This window comes from Aspergillus thermomutatus (genome assembly GCF_002237265.1).
Source record: "Aspergillus thermomutatus strain HMR AF 39 chromosome Unknown NODE_228, whole genome shotgun sequence".
Classification (NCBI taxonomy): Eukaryota; Fungi; Ascomycota; class Eurotiomycetes; order Eurotiales; family Aspergillaceae; genus Aspergillus; species Aspergillus thermomutatus.
The window spans coordinates 1-23,630 of NW_020798278.1; the positions used below are offsets into that span (position 1 = coordinate 1).

A 23,630-nucleotide genomic window follows, 5' to 3' on the forward strand; every position below is an offset into this window, starting at 1 on the left:
AGTCGGTCCGAGGGGGGGTGTCAGGATTCCATCCCGTTTAGGTTTAGCGTCCCGACTTAGTCAGCCTATATATAGTTGGCCCCTGAGCCATCCTAATTGGACACTTGGCGCTTCCCGATTCTCTCAGGTAACGGCTATCCTCACCTGCTTGTCATGTGACGTCAAATCATATAAAGTAGATCATTGCCGATTAGCAACTCTCAAGACTGGTTTATGTAACTAAATAAGCCAAAGTGGTCATCACAGGCAAGATGGCCGAGTTGGTCTAAGGCGTGAGGTTAAGGTCCACCTTAATACCAAGCTCCAAGAGTTTCCTCATCATCGTATGATGGCGTGGGTTCGAATCCCACTCTTGTCAGATTTTCTTTTCTTTTTTCCCCCCCTTCTGGATTGCTCCAACCAGTCAGTATTACCAAAACCTCTCCGAAGATAATCTTTTTATTCGTATCTCATAAGTGATGCAGCAAATTTCGCAAACATGGTCTGCATTGGAATAGATCCATCTACCTCTATAATTCATCTCTCCGATTTTGCTCGACTTCCGTAGCTTCGTACATGCGTTTCTTTGGATTTCGCGGAATCTCTTCTTGCCGTTGCCTCTCTTCTGGCGACACGTCGTCGATGCTGGTTTCTTCCTCCAATCTGCTATTCTTTTCTACCATATCGCCAATCTGATCAATCATGCGATCAGTTTCTGGTTGCTCTTCAGAGACCTGAGCTTGATCCCAAGTAGCGCTGATGGAAGCACTAGGCATGGCGGCTGTTTCTCCCAATGTTGGTGCTTCCTGAGGCATGCTTTGGCTGAGTGACGCTGAAGAATATGATTGAACGGCCGTGCTAGTGATTCCGACTGTTCCAAGGATAGCGAACGCGAACCTGGTTAACAATTTAATTGGCAGCCACACAAGCCACCAGAGTGGTCCATATAATATGCGACGGAATATGAGCCAAGATATTGTTCCAACAAGAATATAGAATGCTGTTTCCAGGTACCAAGTGTCGGACTTTTGAGATCGGATGAGAGAACCGATGAGGTTGCGGGAGGATGAGAGGAGAGAGTCGAGATCGGTGTAAGACTCCGACAAGGAGGATAAGGCAGCTGTAGATTGCTCTGTGTTTATAGGCTTAGCAGATTGAAGACCGTCACCCAATACAAGAAGAACGAACCTAGAGTTTGGTGGGCGAATTGACTTCGAGATAGTTCCGCCTGCATCAGCTGGTGCGTCCTGCGCAATGCTGCGGTAACATCGCTTGAGGCGTTCTTGACAATATCATCATGCGACAGCTTCTCGGTAGATTGACTTCGGCGCTCAGCACTCTGTGACCTCGAAAACAGTAGCTCTCTCTCCTTGCGTTTTGCAGTCTCCGCGTTTCGTTTCGCCTGGAGCTGAGCATTGCGAAATTCCACCCTCGTCCTAGGCCAGTAAGTTAGCAGGGTAGATGTAGGCGGGAGAGGCAGTTCACCTCTTGATCTCATCGACCAGCCTCCCCGCCAACGCAATGATCCGCTCTTTTTCCAGCTCTTTTACATTGTCCACACCTTTCCGTCCACCTTCATTGCCAGTCTCAAGAGCGTCAACCTCAACCTTCAGAATCTCCATCTGCTCTTCCGCCTCTTTCAGTGAGCCATGTATTTCCTGCCCTAATTCTAGGCGGGCCTGGTCACCTTGACCAATAGCCATTGTGAAATTCCTTAGGCGCTCGATAAGCGGGTGTATCTGAGCCAGAACTGTAGTGAGCTCTTTGAGGCGAGCTTGGAGAGCAGCTGTTGAAGACATTGTGGCAGAGTGTATTTAGTATAGATTAAGATTGTTCGGTGTTATGTGCGCAGCTCGTGGGATATGTCCGAGATATTGAATGTGAGTGTTCACAAATGCATCATGACGATTCAAAGCTGTTGTTCTTCGAACTTCGATTTGAGAAGGTCGACTCCCTTCTGTCCAGTACAATTGCTTTGCGGAGAACCATCCGTGTCCACAATCCGCAGCGTCATCGGTTCCTGAGGCCAGAAAGTGTTTGCATCTTTAACAAACATATCTCTCCGGCCGCCGACTGCGAGGTAATTTTCTAGATCAGGAACAGCCGAACAGCCCATCGCTATACAATTGATTTCTGGATCTCAGAGCCACCATTCTCGAGTCCAAGAATCTGACTGCACCTAACGCTGTTCTTCCCAGAAATCAAAACGGACTCACTCGATTGACCGGATCAAGCGCGGAAAGCTAACTTAACCGTGCATCCGACTCGCGGTAACCATAAGATCTCGTATGTTTGTCTTATCAGCTTCAATAAACCACTCACTCCCCTGCGCTCTAAACTAACTCCTCGAGCAGCGAAATCTCCAATTGACCATTGCATCCGCCTATCTGAGCGTACATCAAAAGGAGACCCCACCAAAATGACCATCCCCCTGCACACAATCACCTCCTTCCGGGCAACCTTCAACCCCTTCTCCCGGTCCGCTCGTCCCTGCCGCTTGCTCCTCTCTCTCCTCCGCAACCCTTCCACCACACCCGCCTCGAGTCCGACACATATCGATATCCAAGTCACCCAGCTGCCGCGCCATTCGACACAGCTCCCCGAGATGACAGTAGGGTTCAGAGGAGGCAAGGAGGTCAAGATCGAGGTGGGCAAGAACCAAATGAAGATTGGTGATGTGATCGAAGAACTTGCGCGTGTGGGACGGAGTATCGAGCGAGAGCAGTCCCTCAAGGGTTGATTTTCGGGCCTGTACATTGTTCTTCGTGTTTTTTTAGGTATCATTGCGGGTTTCACGCTACGGCGCCGAGGAGATCGGGTTCGAGTTTTCTCATTGTGCTTTTCTATCATAGAAGGGGAAGGACGAGCAATGATTGTTGTGTGTGAGTTTTGGAAAAGACGTTGACGAGCCATAACTTTAGATGACGAGATTTGTATATATATCAGCATTGAACAAGATATTTCTGCCTTTTAGCCCGCCAGACTTGTTTATTTTATGAGCCTTGAGAGCAAGGCGTCGGTTTCAGTGAAAGAGCATTCCCCATGCTACTTGCATTATTTTCATTAGAATTGACAGATTCTACGAAACAGTCCTAACATTTTTCTACTAAATATGTGGTAAATGCGGGAATATCCAAAGTACTAAGTATTCGCCCGCAAGGCGAACATAAATAATTTTGAATTTCCAGAACTTTTGTTTAATATAGATTTAAACAGCAGCACCAGAGATGAAGAACCACTTGTCAATGGTGCCTTCAATGGGGGCAGGAGGCAGGTTATCGCCCTTAGGGATGCTGGCAAGCTGGGCGGGGTCGGCACGGTCAGGGGAGTTCTCAACAGCAGTGTTGGCACTGTCAAAGTCAGTTAAATCAGTGCCTCATTTGTATAATCACGATCAATGATGTACTTACAGGCTGATATCGCCACGAGGGCTCTTGCCGGTGATGAGCTTCTCCCAAGCATCAGCGCACTCGCGGATAACATCGAGAGCGTACCTAGAAAAGTAAAATATTAGCTACGGGGAGATGATATCAGAGGGGGGTGAGAAGGAACCCACTTCTTGTTCTTGCACTCGCCAGAGAAGGCAAACTGGTTCTCGGGCTTTCCATCGGGGATCTTGTAGATACGGAACCATTCGTTGGTAGCACGGAGAAGGCCAGGAAGGTGACGCTCAACATCCTCAATGTCGTTGAGCTTAGGGGCAAGAGGGTCGTTGATATCGATGACAATGACCTTCCAGTCGGTCTCCTCCTCGTCGAGCAGAGCCATCACACCAAGCACCTTGACCTGCTTGACCTGACCGGGGTAGCCAACAAGCTCACCGATCTCGCAGACATCGAGCGGGTCGTTGTCACCCTTGGCCTTGGTCTCGGGGTGAACAACATTGGGGTCTTCCCAGGTCTAACCCATAGAAAGGTCTCAGATTAGCATTGATTGGCCCGGGCATGTAGATTTCATGTCCATGGACTTGGCTTACCTGGGGGAAGGCACCGTAGTTCCACAGGTAACCCTTGTGGGGAAAGCAGTTACGGACGAAACGGAGCTTGCCCTTCTTGACATCCTGCTTAATGGGGTTCAGGAACTCCTCCTTAGAGATCTAGATATCCAAGCCGAATCAGTGAATGCTCCGTAACCAGAAATAGCGACCGCCAAGTGTTTCGCGGATCCGGATTGCGTACCTCCTGCTTGGCGTTGGTCCAGCGGGGAATCTCAACAACCATGTTGAGGATGGTCTGCTCAGGGTTGGCGTAGAGGGGAATGTCGTGGAAGGGAGAAACTGGGACGCCATCCTTCTCAATGTAGACACGGTGTTCCAGGGTGTTGGCCTGGCCGATCTTGCGAACGGTGTAAGACATGTTGGGCGATTGCGGCGGGGTATAGGAAGAAAAATGTCTAGAGAGAAGAGCAGCACGAGTTGACGCGGAGCTGACCGACGAACGAACTCTTGACGATGATGACGAAGACAAATTTGCTTGTTGAGGGGAGGAAGAAGAGAAGGAGGAGGAGGAGGAGGAGAGGGAGGAGGGAGGAGGGGCTTGTTTAGTGGGGGGAGCCAGCGTTGCTGATGTGCGTGGAATGGGCGAACGAGAGCGGGCGAGGGCCGGTGAGGCGGTGGACAATCGGAGCAATGGAGGCAGGGGCAGTAGTGCTCTGCTGCGCAAAGGCACCGGGGACATTGATTGTATATAAAAGAGAAAGGAATTCGGGCAGAGTTCCTCAATTGACAGATCTAGATTGATTTTTAAGCTTGTGATCGTGACCTTCAATCGGCTCTACTCCGTTTATAGCAGCTGTTCCAGCAAAGGGGATCAAAGACAAAAAGCTGCTGGAAATTGTCGGGATGGAAAATCGGCGTCGGGAATTCTGGCCTCAGGTGTCCGAGGCCCATCTATAGGGCCACTGACCGCAATGAAAGATACCTAGGTACAAAGACATTTCCCTCTCTGTCTTTAGATCGATTATTGACCTTCTCTTCTTGCTGCTAATTGTTGTCAATTTGCTTTTTGCAATCGAAGTAGGAAACAGTTCTCGAACATGACCATCCACCACGGCGTATTGGCCGGAAGCTACCAGAGGTAGTCGGCACGACAGAAGATCCTCGGTGCATGGGACAGAATAAACAGCACTGCTCCGCAATTTATTTTTAGTGCTATTCCGCTGTTGTGATACTAGTCTGTCATTGTTTGAGGTAATGGTGATATCTAGATAGATGGCGGCCAATGCCTCAGGGTACTCCGTAGGGTGCTTCCAGATATACTCGAGGTCTGCAGTTATTTGGAGACCCATACCCCTGGTATTTCTGAACAACAACAAGCTCACAAGGCCAATCATTATATGAGAAGAACAATGAATTCACTGTTCAGGTCCATACTTGGAGCCAATTCACCTTGCAGGGATCGCGGGGCCTAACCTGAATAACCTTATTTTCACCTGGCCTCTTACTCCGCCATATTATGATGATACCTTGGTTCACTCTACGTACTGTGTAGTATTGAGTACTATGTGCTGCTCAGGCGTGCGGGAAGCTACACCGGAAGCACAGTGATTACCTCGTCTGACCGAGAGAGAAAAAACAAATATGATCAATCCTCAAAATGACAGAATATCGACATATCTTTGCTCCATCCGTTGAAGGATTTCTCCAATCGATCCGTCTGACGAACGGAGTACTCCGAAGTACTGACAGACATGGAAATTGATAAAGCCTTATCAGGTTATCTTCACGTGACTTTCACTTTTTCGTCTCCGCTTTTTCCATGTCCATCGCCATCCATTTTATAGTCGTCAATTTACACTTCTACAGAACAATTTTGTCTCATACGCTACGTTTCTTCATTTCACTGCATTTCTAGTGTCTCAGAAAGTCAATAATGCTATGCTAAGATTCCTCCGATCCGCAATGACTTCGCTCAAGACCCCTCGCGTTCCTATCCCCGCCAATGGTGTCGACTACCGTGGCAAAGTAGTCCTGGCACCGATGGTACGTTCGGGAGAGCTGCCTTCACGTCTTCTCGCTCTCAAATACGGTGCGGATCTTGTTTGGGGCCCTGAAACGATAGACCGATCGCTCATCGGAGCCACCCGCCGAGTGAACCCTCGCAACGGATGCATCGAGTATATCAGATTCCCCTCGAACGGTGGACGTGCAGACAAACCTGCTCAGGAGTCCATTCTATATCGGATTGACCCCGTGCGGGAGAAGGGAAAATTGGTGTTTCAGATTGGTTCTGCATCGCCGGAGCTGGCCGTAGAAGCAGCCAAATTGGTCGCAGGTGACGTTGCCGGGATCGATTTAAACTCCGGATGTCCCAAACCTTTCAGTACGAGTGGTGGAATGGGAGCAGCACTCCTACGGACTCCCGACAAGCTCGTCTCTATCCTTGAATCGCTCGTTCGGGAAGTCGGAAATCCCTATCAGATCGGCATCTCGGTTAAAATCCGTATCCTGGAGACACCGGAGAAGACCGAAAGCCTCGTCAAGAGACTCGTTGCGACAGGTATCACAGGCTTGACTGTCCATTGCCGCACGACACCAATGCGGCCTCGTGAACGCGCCATCCGCGACCAGTTGTCGATGATTGCTTCTATCTGTCGCGATGCTGGTGTTGCATGCGTCATGAACGGCGATGTCACCTCTCGGGACGAAGCGCTTGCGCTTATGAAGGAGTTCGGTGTGGACGGAGCCATGATTGCGACAGCAGCCGAGGCAAACCCATCATGTTTCCGCTCCGAAGCAGAGGGTGGTTTACTCCCCTGGAGGGAGGTCGTCCACGACTATCTACAAGCCTGTATCGAGTGCGAGAACCGCTTCGGCAACACCAAATTCCTTCTGAACATCCTCATCCCCGGGAAAAATAGGGAATTCAAAGATGCAAAGACCGCAAAGTCCTACTCCGACTACTGCCACTTCCTCAAATTCGATGACCTGCTCCCGGCTGCCGCCCAAGTGGACGAGATCCTCAATCTCACCGACAAGTCCGTCTACAAGAAGAACGAAACGGAGGACACTGCTCGCGATATCGCCGTCAAAAACGCCCTCGAGAACAACGAGACCGCCCGTGCGGCAAGCGGTGCGCCCAGGCCCAAAGCAGCCTCACCAGCTGTGAGCGGAGGAGGCCCCATTCGCACCAACTCCATCCCGGCCCCCGTCAAGCCGAAGCCGGAAGATCACCCTATTGATATCACTGTCCCAGCTACAGAGGTGACTCAAAAGCAGGAGCTTGCTGCATGAATATAACGCTCATCCTCCACCTCTAGTCGCGTACGAGGACTTCCCATCCTCACTCGTCTTTCTTCCTGTTTTTCGATCGCACTGCATAGCTTGGCTCTAATTCTGCATGTTATGGTGTATGTATGGATGACCTTTACTGGGTTTTCTTTGTCCGGAGTTTGTCCTTAGAAACTGTTTATAGATTCCCATATTTTGGTTCGTGAATATATTTGTCTTGGTTCAACTGTTGCACTAGTTTAAATGTCCCTCTGCCGGATAGCCTTGTGTCAGGCAACGGTGCTGTCTCTCCCATATTGAATACCTGTGGCCACGGTGGTATTTTTCAGAGACACACTCCCACTTCGCCTACCGACAGCAATAAACCTTCCGCCAGCATCATGGGACTTGGGGAGTCGATCCTCGAGACGGCAATGTACTTGTCTGGATATCGAGAGTGTGTGAATTCCCATGAGTACCTTCCACCGCCGCAATGGCATTCTTGATCAGGGCCTGCTTTGATTTCCCGTTCTGGGGGTGCTAATGCCCGTGTCAAGGGTTTGAATATTGTCGTGCAGGAGCGGAACGTTGGCAATGCGTCGCTAGGTTCTGTCTACCATTAAATGATGGTGTCCAGGAGCAGAAAGAGCCAATACGGATCGACTTGGCTGTAGTAGGGCGCGTCCGGGGTCCTACCACATACCTACTTATATAGTTCAAAGCGTATTGAGGCCCTGTGGCTTACGTACCGCCGCATGACCAGCCACAGGACATTTCAATCTTCGCGCTGGGGAGGGACTTGTGCTACAGCAAGGCAAGCAAGTGCTCTATTAAAGATATAGAGGATCAACGACCTCTGGCTAAACCCGATAATGCTCCTAGTGCTCTAAAAATATCACCAACCGCTACAGGCGTTGGTGAATGCTATGGATGCTATAGAACCCCATAAAAGAAAGACCAATGGCGGGAACCCTTGAACCCTACCAGATCCGAGAACAGTAGAATGCACGTGTGTCCCTTGACAATCCGATAACATGATGATATGCAGACGAACGACTCGCTTGCAGCAGGAAAACGCGTTCTAGACAGAAATCTAAGTCGAAGAAGATGAATAATTCAGCTCAACTGTAACCGACGACTCTAGGACTGAAAGAGGATCAGGCGTCCGTGCCATCAGGCTTCGCCTCCTCTTGCTTTGCAAGAAGCATATCCTCCACGACCTTCATTCCAGCTTCTTCACCCTTCTTGCTCTCGGTTTCGTCGCCTGCAACGGCCTGGTCGAGAGCCAACTTGGTTTGACCAAGAGCGTAGATCTGCTCTTCGATCGTGTCCTTGGTGACAAGACGGATGACTTCTACCTCCCTGGTCTGCCCAACACGATGTGCTCGGTTCTCCGCTTGCACATCTTCCTGTGGGTTGAAGCTGGAATCGAAGATGACGACTTTGTTCGCACAGGCCAGATTGATTCCCGCTCCACCGGCCTTTGTCGAAAGCAGAAATACAGGAATGTCGGTTCGCTCATGGAAAGCGTCGAGAATGGACTGACGATCCTCTACATTCGTCCGACCATCCAATCGGACGAAACCCAGATGGAGAGTCTCAAGGATATGCTCGAGGATATCCATAACCAGAGTGAACTGGGAGAACACCAGTGTTCGATCCCCGTTCTCTTGAAACCGTTTGAGTAACTCGCAAAGCTTGTCAACTTTCCCGGAGTTCATCCACTCCTCGTTTTTGAGAGCAAACTTTCCGAGGGAATGAGGGTGATTGACGCACAACTGATGACATTCAAAATCATTGTACGCTTGCAGCTCTTCGAAGATGATGTCTGGGTTGGATTGAGACCATTGCTGCTCCTTCAAGCAGGCCTTGGCCATACGACTGAGGATGGTATCGGTGTAGTGACGCCGGTATAACAGAGGATGTATAGCCGCCTGTCGAAGTTTCATCAGAATGTTGGCGGACCTGTTGCCAGTCTTCTTTCCAGCGGCGCGGTCAGCCAGGAGCTGACGAACTTCTTCCTTTTCATGTTCATAGATCTCCTTCTGAGCGCTATTCAGCTCGCAATACTCAACGTGAGAGATCTTCCGAGGCAGATCGATGACCTGATGCTTCTTTCGCCTCAGTACAAACGGTTTGAGCATGGATTTGGCCCGTTCAATGCGCTGCGCCGAGAGAAGTGTGGAGTGCGACTCATCCACTGTCTTTGCCTTGTTTGCAAAGATATACTGAAGGTCTTCCTTGCGCTCTTGAAAGACCTTTGGAAGGATGAAGCCCAGTAGTGAGGCCAGTTCTTGGAGATTGTTCTGCAACGGCGTACCGGTCAAGAGAAGTCGAAAACGGGCCGGAATCCGTATCAGCTTCTCATACAAGACTGATGTACTGCTCTTGAGCATATGTCCTTCATCATAGACACAAACACAGAAGTCCATGTTACGCAAGAAATGGGCGTCAATCTTGGCCTTTGCGACAGTGTAGGTGGTGATAATGACATTGATGTCATCGCGGTTATCTTCGATAGTCTGGCGGATCAAGGCGCGTTCTGCTTGCCCTGCATAGTATGGCATGACAGACAATGTCGGGCAGAATTTCTGAAACTCCCGAAGCCAGTTCTCGATTGTTGACGAAGGCACAACCACCAAGTGCGGTCCCTTTATGCCCTTTTCATACAGGTGCGCCAAAAAGGCAATGACCTGGCATGTCTTTCCAAGTCCCATGTCATCGGCCAGAATACAGCTCAATTGCTTCTCAAACAGCAATGACAACCAATTAATCCCCACAATTTGATAATCTTTCATCTTCAGATCGTCACTCATGATCCTGGGTTGAGGAATGAAACGAGTCTTGCGTGAACCGGACGCAGGACTATCGCTATCCTCGTCGGTACGCTGGCTAGCAGGTGTCCCGATGCCAGAATCGTGCGACTCTCGGTCAATTGATACGAGCTCCAATTCACCGTCCCGCTTTCCAAAGATATCAACGCCCCATTTCTTCATTTCTGCTGCAACCGGCCGTCCAAGGGCTTCACATTTGGCGACTAATGAATCCACCGCTTCATAACCCACCCACATATCGAGACATTTGTCCACGATTTTGTCACCAATTGGCTTTGGTGTCTTCCGTCCCCTGGCGCCCTTTGGCTTTGAGCTTTGCTCCGTTGATGGGGCGGGTACAGCGCGGGCCTCATCTAGGGACCGGAATGGACGGTGGGAGATTATGACTTGGGCAACATCCTCCGTCGTTGCGGCCAGATCTGCAAGCTCTACAGCTTGGCACGTGTTGATGAACCTTAAAACCTTGATTTCCGATTCCCCATTTTCCAATATATCGTCAACACCAGAATCAGAGTCATCAGTTATGATCAGAGGTGCTTCAGGTGATTCCGAACGTGCGGGCGAAGGCTGTTTCCGTCCCTGTACCAATCGCCCGGGCTTTTTCTTGGGAGGAGTTTCGGAACGAGAAGGACTTGGGGAAACGACACGATTCTTTGGTCCTCTCATCAAGCGTCTCCGTGGCTTCGCTTCTTCTTCGTCCAGCGATTGTGGTTGTGACTGCGATTGGGCCCTCTGGCTTGCCAAGTTCTTCTGCAGGTTCATGGCCGACCACTTATCCTGGATTGTCCCTCGGGCTTTAATGTTTTGCTTCGCTGGTGCGATTTGTTCGGCTTGTTGAGCTGTAGTCAATTCATCGTCAGATGAACCAGGTGCATCTTGTTCCTCTGTATTTGCCAGATGATCCAATGCATCCTCATAATTGCCACGCTTGAACACAAGAGCTTGCATGCAAGCTTGGACCGACTTCTGCGGCATCACTTTCAACATTCTCTCCACTTTGACCCGCATCTGGTAGTCCTGAATATCTTGCAATGACATAACGGTCACCTCCACTGGCTGAGCGCGGGAAGGGCCACTCTGCCTGGACTTTTTGATGGGGATTCCTTTGGGAGTCGGGTCCATTTGAGAAGCAGGGCGTTTGACGCTAGGGTTGTAGATCGCGGAGGAGGTGATCTCCTTGAACCGATCAAAAGACGAAGAATTGGCGCTCACCGGGGAATCCATAACTTTTTCGGGACTTCGCGAAGACTTGGTAAACATAGATGGTTTGATATCCGTGCTTCTTTTCAACTGGGTGTCTTCGTCGGAAGATCCACCAACGTATGTTGGACCGTCGTCGTCGAGATCTATGAGAGGAGTACGTTTCGCAGGTCCGGCAGAGGCAGGAGGGCAGAATCGTGTTCCAGGAGGTGCCATCGAATTGGAAAGGCGACCTCCCAGCGAGGCAGGACGGGACGGCGAGGACGCCGGACCTAGGGGAGAAGAAGCGGCAACTTGGACGTTACTTTTGACTGAATGAGGGACTTCAATGATTTGTGTTGGTTGAGTGAGTCGCTGGGAAGCAGGGGTCAACGATTGTGTCGCAAGTGATTGGAAGGGTTGAGCGGGCAGCGGAAGAGTGGCGATAGTCTCATATTCAGCATCATCCTTGACGGCGGTCGGAGGAGTACTATGGACAATCTTCCTATCGCTCACGGGGGTATCAGGGACGGAATCGTCCATGATTCAATCGACAACAGGCTATTAAGCAATAAAGACCGAGTAAAGGATGAACAAATGGGACAGCAATGGAACAGGAGCAAAACCCCAACGGAGCGCCAAAAGAGAGCTCGCCAGCTTCTCCAGAATTCATTCCATCACCGTCTTTTTTTCCTCCAACAAACGCGGCGGACGCGCCTGGGTCACGTGAACTGGCGCCTCAATTAAGACCAACTGGGAAACGACAACACATAGCCCTGTAGATAATCAGCATCAGTCTATGGGCAAATACTTTATATTATTCCCATTGTCAGACGGCAACATTTATTTGATCATATCACTGTATTCATCTACCCTGAAATCAGTCGCCAGTGTTCACACCTACGGTACCATTGAATATGACTGACCAATCACATGCCGCTGAGGAATGGCTTTTCCGTTTCAGAGCTCCATACCTGTACCATAGGCCAGTACCTAGCTTAAGCTAAGCTACTATGAAGTAACACTTTCAAGAGTAGATGCATATCAAGTTCTCCATAGCTCAACCTTTTATCTAGATTATTCTTGATCGAGAGCGACTCATCAAGCTTATCTGAAACTCCCCTTCATCCGTTGGACACCATTCTCTACTTATCGACAATTGCATATTGAACCTCTTCCTTCGTCTTTCGACACCACAGTTACATCAGCAAGACAATAGGAGTTTTCTCCCTTGATTCCACCCACAATGACTAGCCGTCGCCCTCAAGAGAAATCCTACGCAGAGGCAGCTACCGCACCGCCGCCAAAGGAACCAGCCAGTTCCGATGTTACCCCTGCAGTTCCTGCGTAAGTAGTTCCCAGTACATGTCACTATACTGTCCGCAATCCGAGTATATGGATTGCTCCATGCTTATACTTAGATAGAGATGTCATCTACAAGCTTCTGGGATTCACAGCTGCCATGGTTGTTGGTCCTATCGGCATGTACTTTGTCACAGTAAATTTCGGTGGTATGTCTTTCTTCCATCCGATCAGTGATTTCGCTTCATTTGAGATTGACGTTGACTTGAATAGCGAGTTCAACTGTGTCTGGTATCACTGCCGCCATCACTGCGAATCTGGTCTTATTCGGCTATATCTACGTGGCATGGCAAGATGATCGAGAAGAGAGGGAAGCAGCAGGAAAGAAGAAAGAGAAAAAGGCGCAGTAAATTGGGTCAAATTTGCCAGCAAATTAGTTTCAGTCGTTTTATTCCGTCCTCGATAGGTTTATATGTGTACATGATATGTTGTTATTTCGACCGACGATGTTGTGGATGCTGTGTATTGACAAGCTTTGAAGCATTCTGTTCCCAGGATTTGATGAATAGCCCCATTTGATCCATCATGTTTCATGGTCAAGCATGCGATGTCAGGATTGCCACACACTATGTTTGTCGCAGGCACTTAGTCGTCCTCACAATATGTCCAAGACTCAAGTCAAATGGCCACTGACGCCTGCAAATGCACGATCAAGACTCGTGGTATGTGATAAAGTCAAGAAGTAGTGTTCAGGGAAACGCAAGTAAACAACTGTTGGTATCTATGCCGGTCTTCTCTTGACGAATTCCTCCAAATCAGCCTTGGTTGCAACCCCAAGTACAAACTTCCGTGACACATCAGTGACCACAGCAAACTGCTGCTTTTCTCTCTTTTCGCCGTTGGGGCCTGCTTCGCTCTCGAAGAACTGCTCTAACTCCTCTAATGGCGTCTCCATTGTGATGACCTGATATGTGCCACGCTTGCGGTTGAAGCGCTGCATGGCAGTCGAGACAGTGTCCGTCTCCTTGACGGTGCCTTGCTTGAGCAACTCCTTGAGTCGCGGGATGCTGAGGTATCCGAGTAGAGACCGATTCGATGAGATGACTGTCAGGTGGGTATAATCGCGCTCATATGCTGCGAGCATAGCGGAGGCAATTGAATCGCTGGGAGAGACGGAGAGCGCAGGAGGGGGGTCTAGATCTTCGACGGTAGCCTACGACAGAGGTTAGTCATTTCGAGGTGCTTTCGTCGCATTCTGATTGTCATAGAGGGAACACGAACCCCTCGATACTTGTCAGCCCAAGCAGTCCGACTTGTGGATGCCTCGGCATTTGGGGCAAGTTTTTCGCGAGTGAATGCCTCGCTGGCAGTCATATAAGAGGCCATTTCGGAGGATAGTGTCACAGATTCAGGAGGAGTGGATTAGGATGAGGGGCACGACTTCGGACCATCAATCAATGGCACTGTTGCTGCAATGCAAAGCCACAAGAAGTTTGTAAAGTGTTCTTCGTCGCGATACCTCTCTATTGGCAGTAATAACAATTGAGCTCGATTCAAGATTAATTTTATCGACTGTGGCCCACTGACTTCGACGGATCGGGATCGGCGCGGAGGGGAAAAAAGAGCGCCATTTGTGACAGGAGTGAGCGGAGAACGGGTGTTTAGTTAATCAGAATGCCAAAGTACCCGGAGTCCGACGTCATCGTCCTTCCGGCTCCTTGTCAGACTCCTCTTTATCTCCTTTTCTCATCATCAACAATTCCGCTAGGGGTCATCTCTATCCGTGGTGCTTCTTCGATGTGAAAAGTTCTTCAAATCAGATTTGTATTCAAACTCATCTACTTGCACTCTTCCAACCGGCTATTCCGCTCACCAGCCCTACGAGTGGAGACAACGACCTGGTGTCGAGGATCCGTTGTAACCAGCTCATCTGATCGAGCGATCAGACGTCGTCAATACAACAGTGTTATAGCTGACTGTGAATCAATTCCAAATTGACCACCATGCTTCCCCCTGACAGTGTGATTCTCGAGGCCTTCAACGCCCAGAACCCTCTGAACCGTCCCAAAGAGCAGCCCAAACAAGCGGGATCTCCGGGTTCGATCAGACGGGAGCCTTTCCCGGCGTGGAGTGCGATTGACGAGTCCAAGAAGAAAGCTGATGCTTTTGCTAAAGAGGCGGCTCGAGAATTCGATGTCGCCAGTCAAAAGGCCCAAGCCAAAACTGGCAAGATTGAGCCATGGACTCCCAAGTACTATGCAGCTTGTACCGTCGGTGGTCTGCTGGCTTGTGTAGGTCTCAGGAGCTCATATCGTCTGTTTCGATCAACATTTAACCGATCAACAGGGTCTCACCCACACAGCAGTCACGCCACTGGATCTGATCAAATGCCGCCGGCAAGTTGATTCGCAGCTGTACAAGAGCAACATGGAGGCGTTCCGCCTGATTCGTAGTGCAGAGGGCATGAGAGGCGTGTTCACTGGTTGGAGTCCGACATTTTTCGGATACAGCGTAAGCTGACGGTTTATGGCGCGGTTTTGATCAGAACTGACTGACAAGGGGCAAAGGCTCAAGGAGCTTTCAAATATGGCGGTTATGAGTATTTCAAGAAGTTCTATTCTGATCTCGTGGGACCGGAGCGTGCCCAGAAGTGGAAGACCTCCTTGTATCTCGCCGCCAGTGCTTCGGCGGAACTCATTGCTGATGTCGCCCTATGCCCATTCGAAGCTGTCAAGGTGCGCACGCAGACGACTATTCCTCCTGAGTTCAAGGGAACTTTCTCTGGAATTTCTCAAGTCGTCGGCAAGGAAGGAGTGGCTGGGTAAGTTCATGTCGCTTCAGAATCTACCTCCTGGATCTCTCCCCACTGATCGCAACATAGCCTCTATAAAGGTTTGTATCCGCTCTGGGGTCGACAAATCCCATACACCATGATGAAATTCGCCTCTTTCGAGACCATTGTGGAAGCCATCTACAAGTCTCTGCCCGGAAAGAAGTCAGACTACGGCAAGGGCGCGCAGACTGCAGTTGCCTTCACTGGTGGTTACTTGGCCGGTATTCTCTGCGCCGTTGTGTCTCATCCCGCTGATGTGATGGTGAGTAAGCTGAATGCTAACCGACTGCCTGGCGAGGCATTTGGTGCTGCAATGGGCCGTATCTACAAGGATATTGGCTTCAAGGGTCTTTGGAACGGTCTCCCCGTCAGAATTGTTATGATCGGAACTCTTGTGAGTATTCTTTTTGCACGTGTTTGCGGTCATAAGCTAACGACTCTTTGTGCAGACTGGATTGCAATGGATGATGTGAGTTTCGCCCTTCAAGTGCTAGAAACAATGGCAGACGTACTGACTTTTTCAGCTATGACTCGTTCAAGATCTTCATGGGTCTTCCAACCACCGGCGGTGGACCTCCCGCTGAGAAGAAACAGGAACAAAGGCCCTCCGGCTTCTAGAAGATCGAGGGTAGGGCATCGTGATAATGTCTTCGTGCTTTATCGATTACAGTGAGATCTGGAGGACGGTCTTTTTCATACAGTATGTTAAAGGTAGTCATCACTAAAATATTGAATAAAGTTTGTTCATCGACTGGTCTTCAAGTACTCTTCGACTACGATAATTTCCATTGCTCACTCAGATAGTCTGGCTGATAGCCTGATAGTATCATCATCGCCAAGACATCTGTTATCAGCAACCACTTTAGTCACGGCTCGGACCAATCAGTAAACACACTGCCGGCGTATCTTATCAAGCCACTGCGACTCGACGTCACAACTTCCAAGGGACTTTCTCCAGTTTCCGAGAACACGAGGCTGGATGCGTGCTTTGACGAGTGGTTCATCATTATTATATTACGATGACCTTAGTTTCCTAGCGATCCCTTCAGGGGTAAATTGAATCGTGCAATTCTTTCCGTTCTGTAGTCTGACCCGTTGACAAAGGTTCCCCATCTCTGGTCCTTATCTTTATATATCCAGTCCTCGATCCCTCCTCATATCCCGCATTTACCCATCGCCCCTCCACCGAGCATATTGCTTATTATCAGGCAAGTCCATAGGACCATCATCTGATTCACACCTCTAACTACTTCATCCCAGTATCTCACTCGCTCCTGCAGAGTACATACCTACCAAACCCCATCCAAGCAACAAAACAAAACTACCCACCACCATGGTTGAACAAGAACCAGTCGTCTCGCACGGCCGCGGAGGTGCGCATACCATACATAGTCCACAATAACCTCCACGAAAACCCCCTCTAACACCCATCGCAAACCAGGCCAGGGCAACATCGGCGCAGACCCTACCCAGTACGTCGACCCCCGCACCCCAAAATCCACCTAACCCAAACCTCTAACCCAAACCGCAGATACGTCGACGCCGGAATCGTCCGCGAAGGACCCTACGGCGACCAAGGCGACGGCGCCTACTCGGCCGGCGTAAGCCCCGCCCCTCAAGCAGAACAAGTGAACCGATACTGAGAGAATGACCATGACAGCGCGGCGGAGCCGGCAACATCGGCTCCCCCAACGTGCGGCCAACGTCGCGGGTGCCCCACGACGCGGAAATCATCCCCGAGCTGGCGATCCGCAAGTCGACGGATGAGAACTTTCATGTTGGTGTATGTTCATGTTCATGGTCATGTTCATTCTCCTCTCCCTTCTTATCTCACTTCTATGTGCACTCTGGGGATGTGGTGTGGTGTGCTGTAGACTAACCGTACCTGATTTATCCAGCGCGGCGGCCAGGGGAATGTCCACCTGGACGAGGAAACCCGTAAGGAGAAGGAAGAGAAGAAGCGCAACCACCACCATCATCCCGAGGGGTTGGCGGATAAGCTCAAGCATAAGCTTTTTGGGAGGGGTTAGATGATACGTTAGGGTTCCTGGAGAGGGGGGGAGGTTGTTGGCATGGCAGTACTGTGTTTAGGATATTGTTATGATTCCCTGTCTGCTTTTTTGATAGGTGCTAGGTCTATCATTGGTTTTGTCTTTGTGATATTTACCAAGGATGGAACTGTCTTGTTAGCATCATTCGTTGTCAGCCTGTAGAAATAAATCGATAAAGTGACATGCACAATCGGGAATTAGATCTCGGGATGTGAAATTGTAAATGTCTGTTGATCAAACAGCTGCAGTCTTATTAGTCTATCGTCACCCTGCATAAGCCTATAAACATGCAGAACTCTCTGATATCAACATACACCGCCTGTTGATAACAAGTCTGTGAGCCAAAGGCCCCGACCATGTGTCAGTGGCGGATTGATCCCATCTTGTCTGTGGATCCCTTTGACGTAATCAGAAACAGGGCGCAAAATATGTACTCGAAATATTCGGCAATCACGAGAACGGCAAATCAATTGATGATTCCCTCATGCATCCATGTATCGTGACATCGTCAAGCATAAACGTAGCGAGTTGTAAGACAGCTCGAAGAAAACAATCAGGAGGATTAACATTAACAAGAAGCAAAGACCGCAATTTCCCTGGTTTCCCATGTCTGTACTCGAGAAAAACGCCCACAAAGAACAATCATTACATACGTTAGAAGAATAGCGAAAGAAAACCAGATAACTACCTATGCCTCAATCCTTGCCAAACTTGCGCTTGAACCAGCTCTTTCGCTTATCCCCTGTATCGGACATGTTCACCGATTTCCGCAGTTGACGACGGTTGGGCGCTGATGCGGCGGCTGGGGTGCCGCCCACGGGGCCACCGGCGTTCGGATCGGAGGCTGGTGCTTGGCCGAAGCTATGTACGGGGGTCTTTGCAGGTGCTGGCGCATAGCCATTGAGATTGGGTTGGGAATTGAACCCTTGCTGTCCAAATTGTAGCTGCTGCGATAATTGATCGATCGAACTGTTCACGGAACTGGGGTCGGTCGAATTGCCCCAAGCGTCAGTGTGGCTTCCACCCGACCCAGAGACCGCAGTGATATTATCGTATGACTTCTGGTATGAATGCTGTGCGTATCCATTCGAGCCGTTACTGTACCCTGTCTGCTCGGTATACATGCGCGGGTTGGGGCGTGGTCGGCGGCTGCCGCCCTGGTTGTACGGATAGTAGCTATTATCTTGAGGCTGGCTGTTGTAAGTATCGACATAACTCTCTGGTCGCGAATAGGTTCCCCTTTGAGTGAAGTAACCACTCTGATCACTGTATCCTCTGTTTGGATGGTGCCCGTTTCCACGGCTGGACTCTACAAGAAACCATGCTTGTTAGCATACTAGATCACAAATGACAGTTCAAAGCGATCGCATATTGCCTTTAGAGATGATCAGTGTAGAAGGGCGTATTTACCTCCATAGTAGCTGCCGCGTTTGTTGTGTTCTCCACCGTTTGGTGATTCTGCAGATACACTTCTCAACAATCTGAATGGATATGACAGATGAAGACTCAAACTCACCTGTTCTCGCCCAGGAAACAGGTCTACTACTGTACGTTCCTTCGAAAGCAGCTTCAAAAGCTCGGATGGTGTCTAATGGACGTTCGAATCGAGGACGAGTGGGATTGGAAAGGTCGGGATCAGCTTAGATCACAAGAACTGTCAGTGACAGGTAGCATCAGATTGTCCAAGCTCTCACTACTTACTGATAATCTGTCCATATCGGTCTTTGTGCTGCATAGCTCTCAAAGAGCCCAGAGTCGACTGTTCGAGGGCAACAGCCACTAATTGATCAAAATGTCAGTTACGTATGCGCATGCAGAGCTAGGAGAAAGAAGAAAAAGACTAGGCATCACATCGTGGGAAGGATTTAAGTTGAGGCATAAATGTCAAATCGTGGATGGAATCGCAGAACATGCAGCGACCGAAAGAGAGTTAGATATGGGACCAACATACTTGGTTGCGCTTCGTTTATAGCAAGCGTCGGATCGGCTTTGGTGTGTAAACTGCGCCTGTGCTTCTCCTCAGAAGATTCCCTGAAAGAGATTTTATTGCTGGCAGCGTTGCTGGAACGGCGAGATTTATCAGACCTGCCACCGAAACTGAAACCACGACTGGGCCTGGGCGACGCGACCGGCTGGGAGGAGGCCATCTTTATTTAATGTCAAACCCGTTTTTTCTGCTTCAACTAAGTCACTTTAGCGGCCGATAAACAAGTTTGTGAACAGCTCCACTGACGATAGTAGTAGCTCCGTCGCGATCTGCCTGAACTATCAACTATGGCAGGTTGGCGGCCGTAGTGGAGCGCAACAGGTGGGCACTGCCAAGGATTGTATGATAGAACACGATGCGCTGTGTTGCTTTGGATTGGCTCTATCAAACGCTCGATAACCAGAGAGGAGTCTTGAATGCAGCGAACGGTTGATGGAGTCGAACGAGTGGAAGTGGCAGCTTGAGCTTTGAAACGCCTCCGCAGATTGCAGTGTCTATGCTGTGGAGATGCAGGTACTATACAAGACCGCAGAGAATGGAAGTGAAGTTGCTGCTTTCGATCGAATTTGGCTCGACAGGTATCTTCTTTTTACTCCGTACGGTTGTTGGTATTGTCTTCAGGTAGCCAGCAGGTCGGAAAAAGCAAAAGAAAGGCACTCCGAAAGTCGTCACTGCAGAAGGGAAGCGAGAGAGGGAACTTGGTAAATTTGCGCAGAGAGACCGTACGAACTTGCGAAGATGTATCGAGCAAGCAGGCAGGAAACAAACCCTGTAGCAACTAGCAACCAAAAGACAGCCGGACCGGCAGAAAATAGATAGTTCAAGCGTTGTCCGGAGATGATTGGATTCGCGCCTCAAAGATCGACAGTGATGGTGATGGAAGTTGTTAGACTTTAGTTGGACGGCAAAGTGTCACAAAAATTAGGTTGCTCTCAAACGAAGGTCAGTGGAAAGAAGTGCTAGAATAATAATATTCAGCTAGCTGAGAATCAATAAAGAGGCGGGCAGATAGACCACAGTTATAGTGGTAGTAATTCGAAGTTGGCGGCAGACGCCACGCAATATTATGGAGAGAGGGGAACCATAACCAGAAAACCCCAAAGCAAGTGCTACTGTGCTGTTGTGCTACTTGACTGATTCCCACGAGTCGGATGATGGCGTTATATTGAAGCCACCCGACTGACTACCTAGAAGGCTCTGGTTATGTCTATACTAGTAGGATCTTGGTATCAGCTAACTTTCTGGTAGACTAAGTTATGTACATATCGCAGAAATTATAACTGCAATTCATAGAACCCTGAATCTGCCATTCTGCCCAGGTCCGACAATGCATCTATTTCCATCTCGATAATAGAATTGCAGAACCTCGATCTAGGCAGCCAGCAATAAAAAGCAAGAAAATGCAGTCAAGGTAAAAATACCGCTAGTCCCAAAAGTCAATTAAGTCAATCAGAATCCAAATGAATAAATACGGCTACTCCAATGTCCAAGACAAAAAAGGCTCTGAGCGTCCCACAGGCTCCCCTCACTGGCTGGCGGCCCTTGAGCAAGAAGCCAATCGGCTACCCGAGGGCTCCCCAGCCACTGTCAGCGGATCGTTTCGTTGGCCGGGAGAAGCCCAGGAACTGGGTCCATCCTGTTCTTGAGTCAACGGTTCCTTGGATGTGATCAAAGGCGAGAGTCGTGGACTCGTGGACTCGTGAGCTTGTGAGAATGCTTTTGTTTTCGAAACAGAGAGCATGGGAGTGTTGCGTAAGATCAAAAGAATTGTTTTAATCAATACCGAACCTATTAAAAGGAAAGAAGATTCTCACTGATTGTGAATGGTGAAGTGTTTGAATAAGTGACTACATCATGATTACCTAATCCTTGTGGACAAGTTATTTTTATTTTTAGGTTAACTCTAAGACGGATTAGCTTTGGACAGGATTCGTTATGTTTTGTAAGGTAGCTTTTGTGCTCAGAGTACAGCAGCCGATTGTTACATTATTATTTGTACCTCAGAAGTGTACCTAGCTAAGAACCTAGGCATATCTAGCTGCGGAAATGCCCAGTCAATCCCGGTCCAAAGACAAACAATATCCTGAATCTTTGAATCCATCTACATCCGCGTGTCTCCCATTGGTTCCTCTCCCGTGCCACAGGCAAGACACATACCTATCAGAAGGCTATATATGACTATCAAACTATCAACACGGACTTCGATCCCAAGACTAGTCTGCGCTTTTCCTGGTTGATCTGGGTTATCACAATGGAGACTGCTAGGAGACTAGAAGCATACAACCTGACATCTGCTTCGATGTCACATCAGGGCGGGGTTAGCCTCTGCTACACTGCGCAATCTACAAAGTACTCCATACACAGTCCTGACATGTTTACTGTTGCGTGAAGTGAGCATTGACCAGCGTCCTGGCTCAGACATTAATCACAACCTGAACTTTTCATTCATTGAGTCAAAAATAAAGTCACTCTCATCCCTTGCTCAAACAAGAACCCTATCATATGCAAAGAAGCCCTGAAGAATGCTTCGAACGGGGATCCGAGGCTTGTCAGTTGTCACAAGTCACGACGCACGAGTTGTGAAGATCTTCGGTATGATCTGGTGGGTCTCTGGGGTGCGGGATGGCGCATTACTTTAATTATCACTCCATGGTCTATAGTCTGTACAAACAAGCATTAAGATGATCATTGACTGGCGGTTATCTCAAGATCGTGAGGAATCGAGGCAAGGGGTTCAGGACTCCGCTCACCCCGACTCTTTTGGCTCCTTGTTCTGATATCATATTCGCTTAGCCGATAGCGTGTTTGCGTTCAACTAGATAACTCTTGTAAAGGCTAGATGCAAAAACCGATTGATAGTCTTCAGTGGACAAGAGCCGATTGCCCAAGATATATATACATCACTCCCTACATCTGAACTGGTTTGTAAGTAAACCCGATTTCCTTCAAGATCAGTTCTACCTAGTATATGGAAGAACAAGTACTTTCCACTTTCCAGATGATCTACACAGAACCCTCACTGAGACAAGGCTGCCATTCTTAATCCATCTCCAACAATCCGCGACCAAATTCGTCGATGACAAGCCACGCTTGAAATTCACTCGAGTACTCCATTCGCATTGCGAAATCGTTTGCGAGCCATAAATTGGAGTCCAACAGATCGCAGGAATATCAACTTTGATAGTAGCATCTTATATATCACACTCCATTGCCAAGCCAGCGCCCTGATTTTACAATCCAGTGAGCAATGACTGTTCCCCTGAAATACGCTTTGACTTAAATGCAGCAAAGCTTTGGTACTTTGTACCTGATTCTCGGACCTGCATGTTGTGTACCACGTCGAGAATGGTCCTACCTGCCTCGCCTTTACCTCGATAGCTAGCAATCGAACATCGGTGCGATGATCTACCTCTCATACTGAACGGATTGAAACTCTGTAGACATGATGCCTCGGTAGGGATAACACCATGCAAGGTTCGACCATGTCTCGCGGGCATGTCAACGAAACTGTGACTGTCAAGGTTTCAATCGGGGTATGGTATCAGGTTTCTATACACCTATGATCTTGCAGGTGTGAGACAAGCCAAGACTACTCATGCCTTATACACCTGCCATAGACTGCTTGCTCCAGCTACGGGACGTGGTTGATCTGTTCTATATGGTTACTGTTAGGAAATCACCACCGGTGAATCATTAGCTGTAACTATTGGGCATAAAGCAGTCGCAATTTCTGAGAAGCCCGAGCATAACTACCCAAGGGGGTTACTAAAATGACACTGGCAGATAGAGTTGTGTCGCAGAAGGGTTCTAGAAGACTGGTTTCGACTCTCAAGGATCATGCTGCGTGGGGTGTTGGGAGACTATAAGAGGTCATCAAAGTCGAGCTGCCGGGTGTAGATGGCCAAGTGAATAAAACCCCCTGATCCAACTATCCGTGAACCCATCCGTCATTTCGCTACCATACGCCCGATCCTAATGCAACGCGCTCTTTGTTGAAATGTATGGATTTGGTTGTTTATGAGTGTCAGGTACACTGGGAAAGAAGCCATGTTGTCAGACAAGGCACGTCATGCTCGCCAATGTAGATAACAGGACAAGCCCTTCTAGATGCCTGGAGGCCGACAATGTCACCACGCTGGTAGAGTCTGAAGAAAACAACAAAAGTTCTTTTGATTTTAATTCGTAGGGCTGGTCGGCCCTGCCTCTCCCACGAACATTATCAACCCGCCAACTCCATCATCTCAACATCGGCTCATAC

General features: G+C 49.1%; 10 protein-coding genes across 10 annotated transcripts; 5 read left to right on the forward strand and 5 right to left on the reverse strand.

The window, feature by feature from the left end:
- Positions 1-509: 509 nt before the first annotated feature.
- On the reverse strand, positions 510-1,778 carry CDV56_100159 (putative protein transport membrane glycoprotein Sec20; the record flags this gene model as incomplete). The annotated part of the gene is made up of 4 exons (XM_026753778.1): positions 510-876; positions 994-1,111; positions 1,168-1,415; positions 1,465-1,778. The coding sequence occupies 4 exons, from the start codon at positions 1,776-1,778 to the stop codon at positions 510-512; spliced, it is 1,047 nt and encodes a 348-aa protein (XP_026611413.1).
- A 620-nt stretch (positions 1,779-2,398) lies between these two features.
- On the forward strand, positions 2,399-2,719 carry CDV56_100544 (mitochondrial 54S ribosomal mL53 protein; the record flags this gene model as incomplete). The annotated part of the gene is made up of 1 exon (XM_026754163.1): positions 2,399-2,719. The coding sequence occupies one exon, from the start codon at positions 2,399-2,401 to the stop codon at positions 2,717-2,719; it is 321 nt and encodes a 106-aa protein (XP_026611414.1).
- Positions 2,720-3,187: 468 nt separating this feature from the next.
- Positions 3,188-4,334, reverse strand: ipp1 (inorganic diphosphatase IPP1; the record flags this gene model as incomplete). The annotated part of the gene is made up of 5 exons (XM_026754296.1): positions 3,188-3,329; positions 3,390-3,473; positions 3,536-3,879; positions 3,956-4,075; positions 4,158-4,334. 5 exons carry the CDS (start codon positions 4,332-4,334, stop codon positions 3,188-3,190), a joined length of 867 nt encoding a protein of 288 aa, XP_026611415.1.
- A 1,544-nt stretch (positions 4,335-5,878) lies between these two features.
- On the forward strand, positions 5,879-7,210 carry CDV56_101095 (tRNA-dihydrouridine(20) synthase (NAD(+)); the record flags this gene model as incomplete). Its single annotated transcript, XM_026754714.1, has 1 exon — positions 5,879-7,210. One exon carries the CDS (start codon positions 5,879-5,881, stop codon positions 7,208-7,210), a length of 1,332 nt encoding a protein of 443 aa, XP_026611416.1.
- A 1,133-nt stretch (positions 7,211-8,343) lies between these two features.
- On the reverse strand, positions 8,344-11,742 carry CDV56_101472 (DEAD/DEAH box helicase; the record flags this gene model as incomplete). The annotated part of the gene is made up of 1 exon (XM_026755091.1): positions 8,344-11,742. The coding sequence occupies one exon, from the start codon at positions 11,740-11,742 to the stop codon at positions 8,344-8,346; it is 3,399 nt and encodes a 1,132-aa protein (XP_026611417.1).
- Positions 11,743-12,445: 703 nt separating this feature from the next.
- Positions 12,446-12,911, forward strand: VMA21 (vacuolar ATPase assembly integral membrane protein VMA21; the record flags this gene model as incomplete). The annotated part of the gene is made up of 3 exons (XM_026755654.1): positions 12,446-12,546; positions 12,625-12,710; positions 12,775-12,911. The coding sequence occupies 3 exons, from the start codon at positions 12,446-12,448 to the stop codon at positions 12,909-12,911; spliced, it is 324 nt and encodes a 107-aa protein (XP_026611418.1).
- A 371-nt stretch (positions 12,912-13,282) lies between these two features.
- Positions 13,283-13,887, reverse strand: CDV56_102164 (putative cystathionine beta-synthase (beta-thionase); the record flags this gene model as incomplete). The annotated part of the gene is made up of 2 exons (XM_026755783.1): positions 13,283-13,714; positions 13,783-13,887. The coding sequence occupies 2 exons, from the start codon at positions 13,885-13,887 to the stop codon at positions 13,283-13,285; spliced, it is 537 nt and encodes a 178-aa protein (XP_026611419.1).
- Positions 13,888-14,504: 617 nt separating this feature from the next.
- On the forward strand, positions 14,505-15,952 carry CDV56_102319 (putative mitochondrial phosphate carrier protein; the record flags this gene model as incomplete). The annotated part of the gene is made up of 6 exons (XM_026755938.1): positions 14,505-14,792; positions 14,848-15,012; positions 15,069-15,322; positions 15,383-15,728; positions 15,784-15,803; positions 15,859-15,952. 6 exons carry the CDS (start codon positions 14,505-14,507, stop codon positions 15,950-15,952), a joined length of 1,167 nt encoding a protein of 388 aa, XP_026611420.1.
- Positions 15,953-16,667: 715 nt separating this feature from the next.
- CDV56_102602 (DUF3602 domain-containing protein) lies at positions 16,668-17,364 on the forward strand (the record flags this gene model as incomplete). The annotated part of the gene is made up of 5 exons (XM_026756221.1): positions 16,668-16,707; positions 16,776-16,806; positions 16,866-16,935; positions 16,995-17,117; positions 17,233-17,364. The coding sequence occupies 5 exons, from the start codon at positions 16,668-16,670 to the stop codon at positions 17,362-17,364; spliced, it is 396 nt and encodes a 131-aa protein (XP_026611421.1).
- A 716-nt stretch (positions 17,365-18,080) lies between these two features.
- CDV56_102780 (uncharacterized protein) lies at positions 18,081-19,532 on the reverse strand (the record flags this gene model as incomplete). The annotated part of the gene is made up of 4 exons (XM_026756399.1): positions 18,081-18,694; positions 18,902-19,024; positions 19,087-19,164; positions 19,337-19,532. The coding sequence occupies 4 exons, from the start codon at positions 19,530-19,532 to the stop codon at positions 18,081-18,083; spliced, it is 1,011 nt and encodes a 336-aa protein (XP_026611422.1).
- Positions 19,533-23,630: the final 4,098 nt, after the last annotated feature.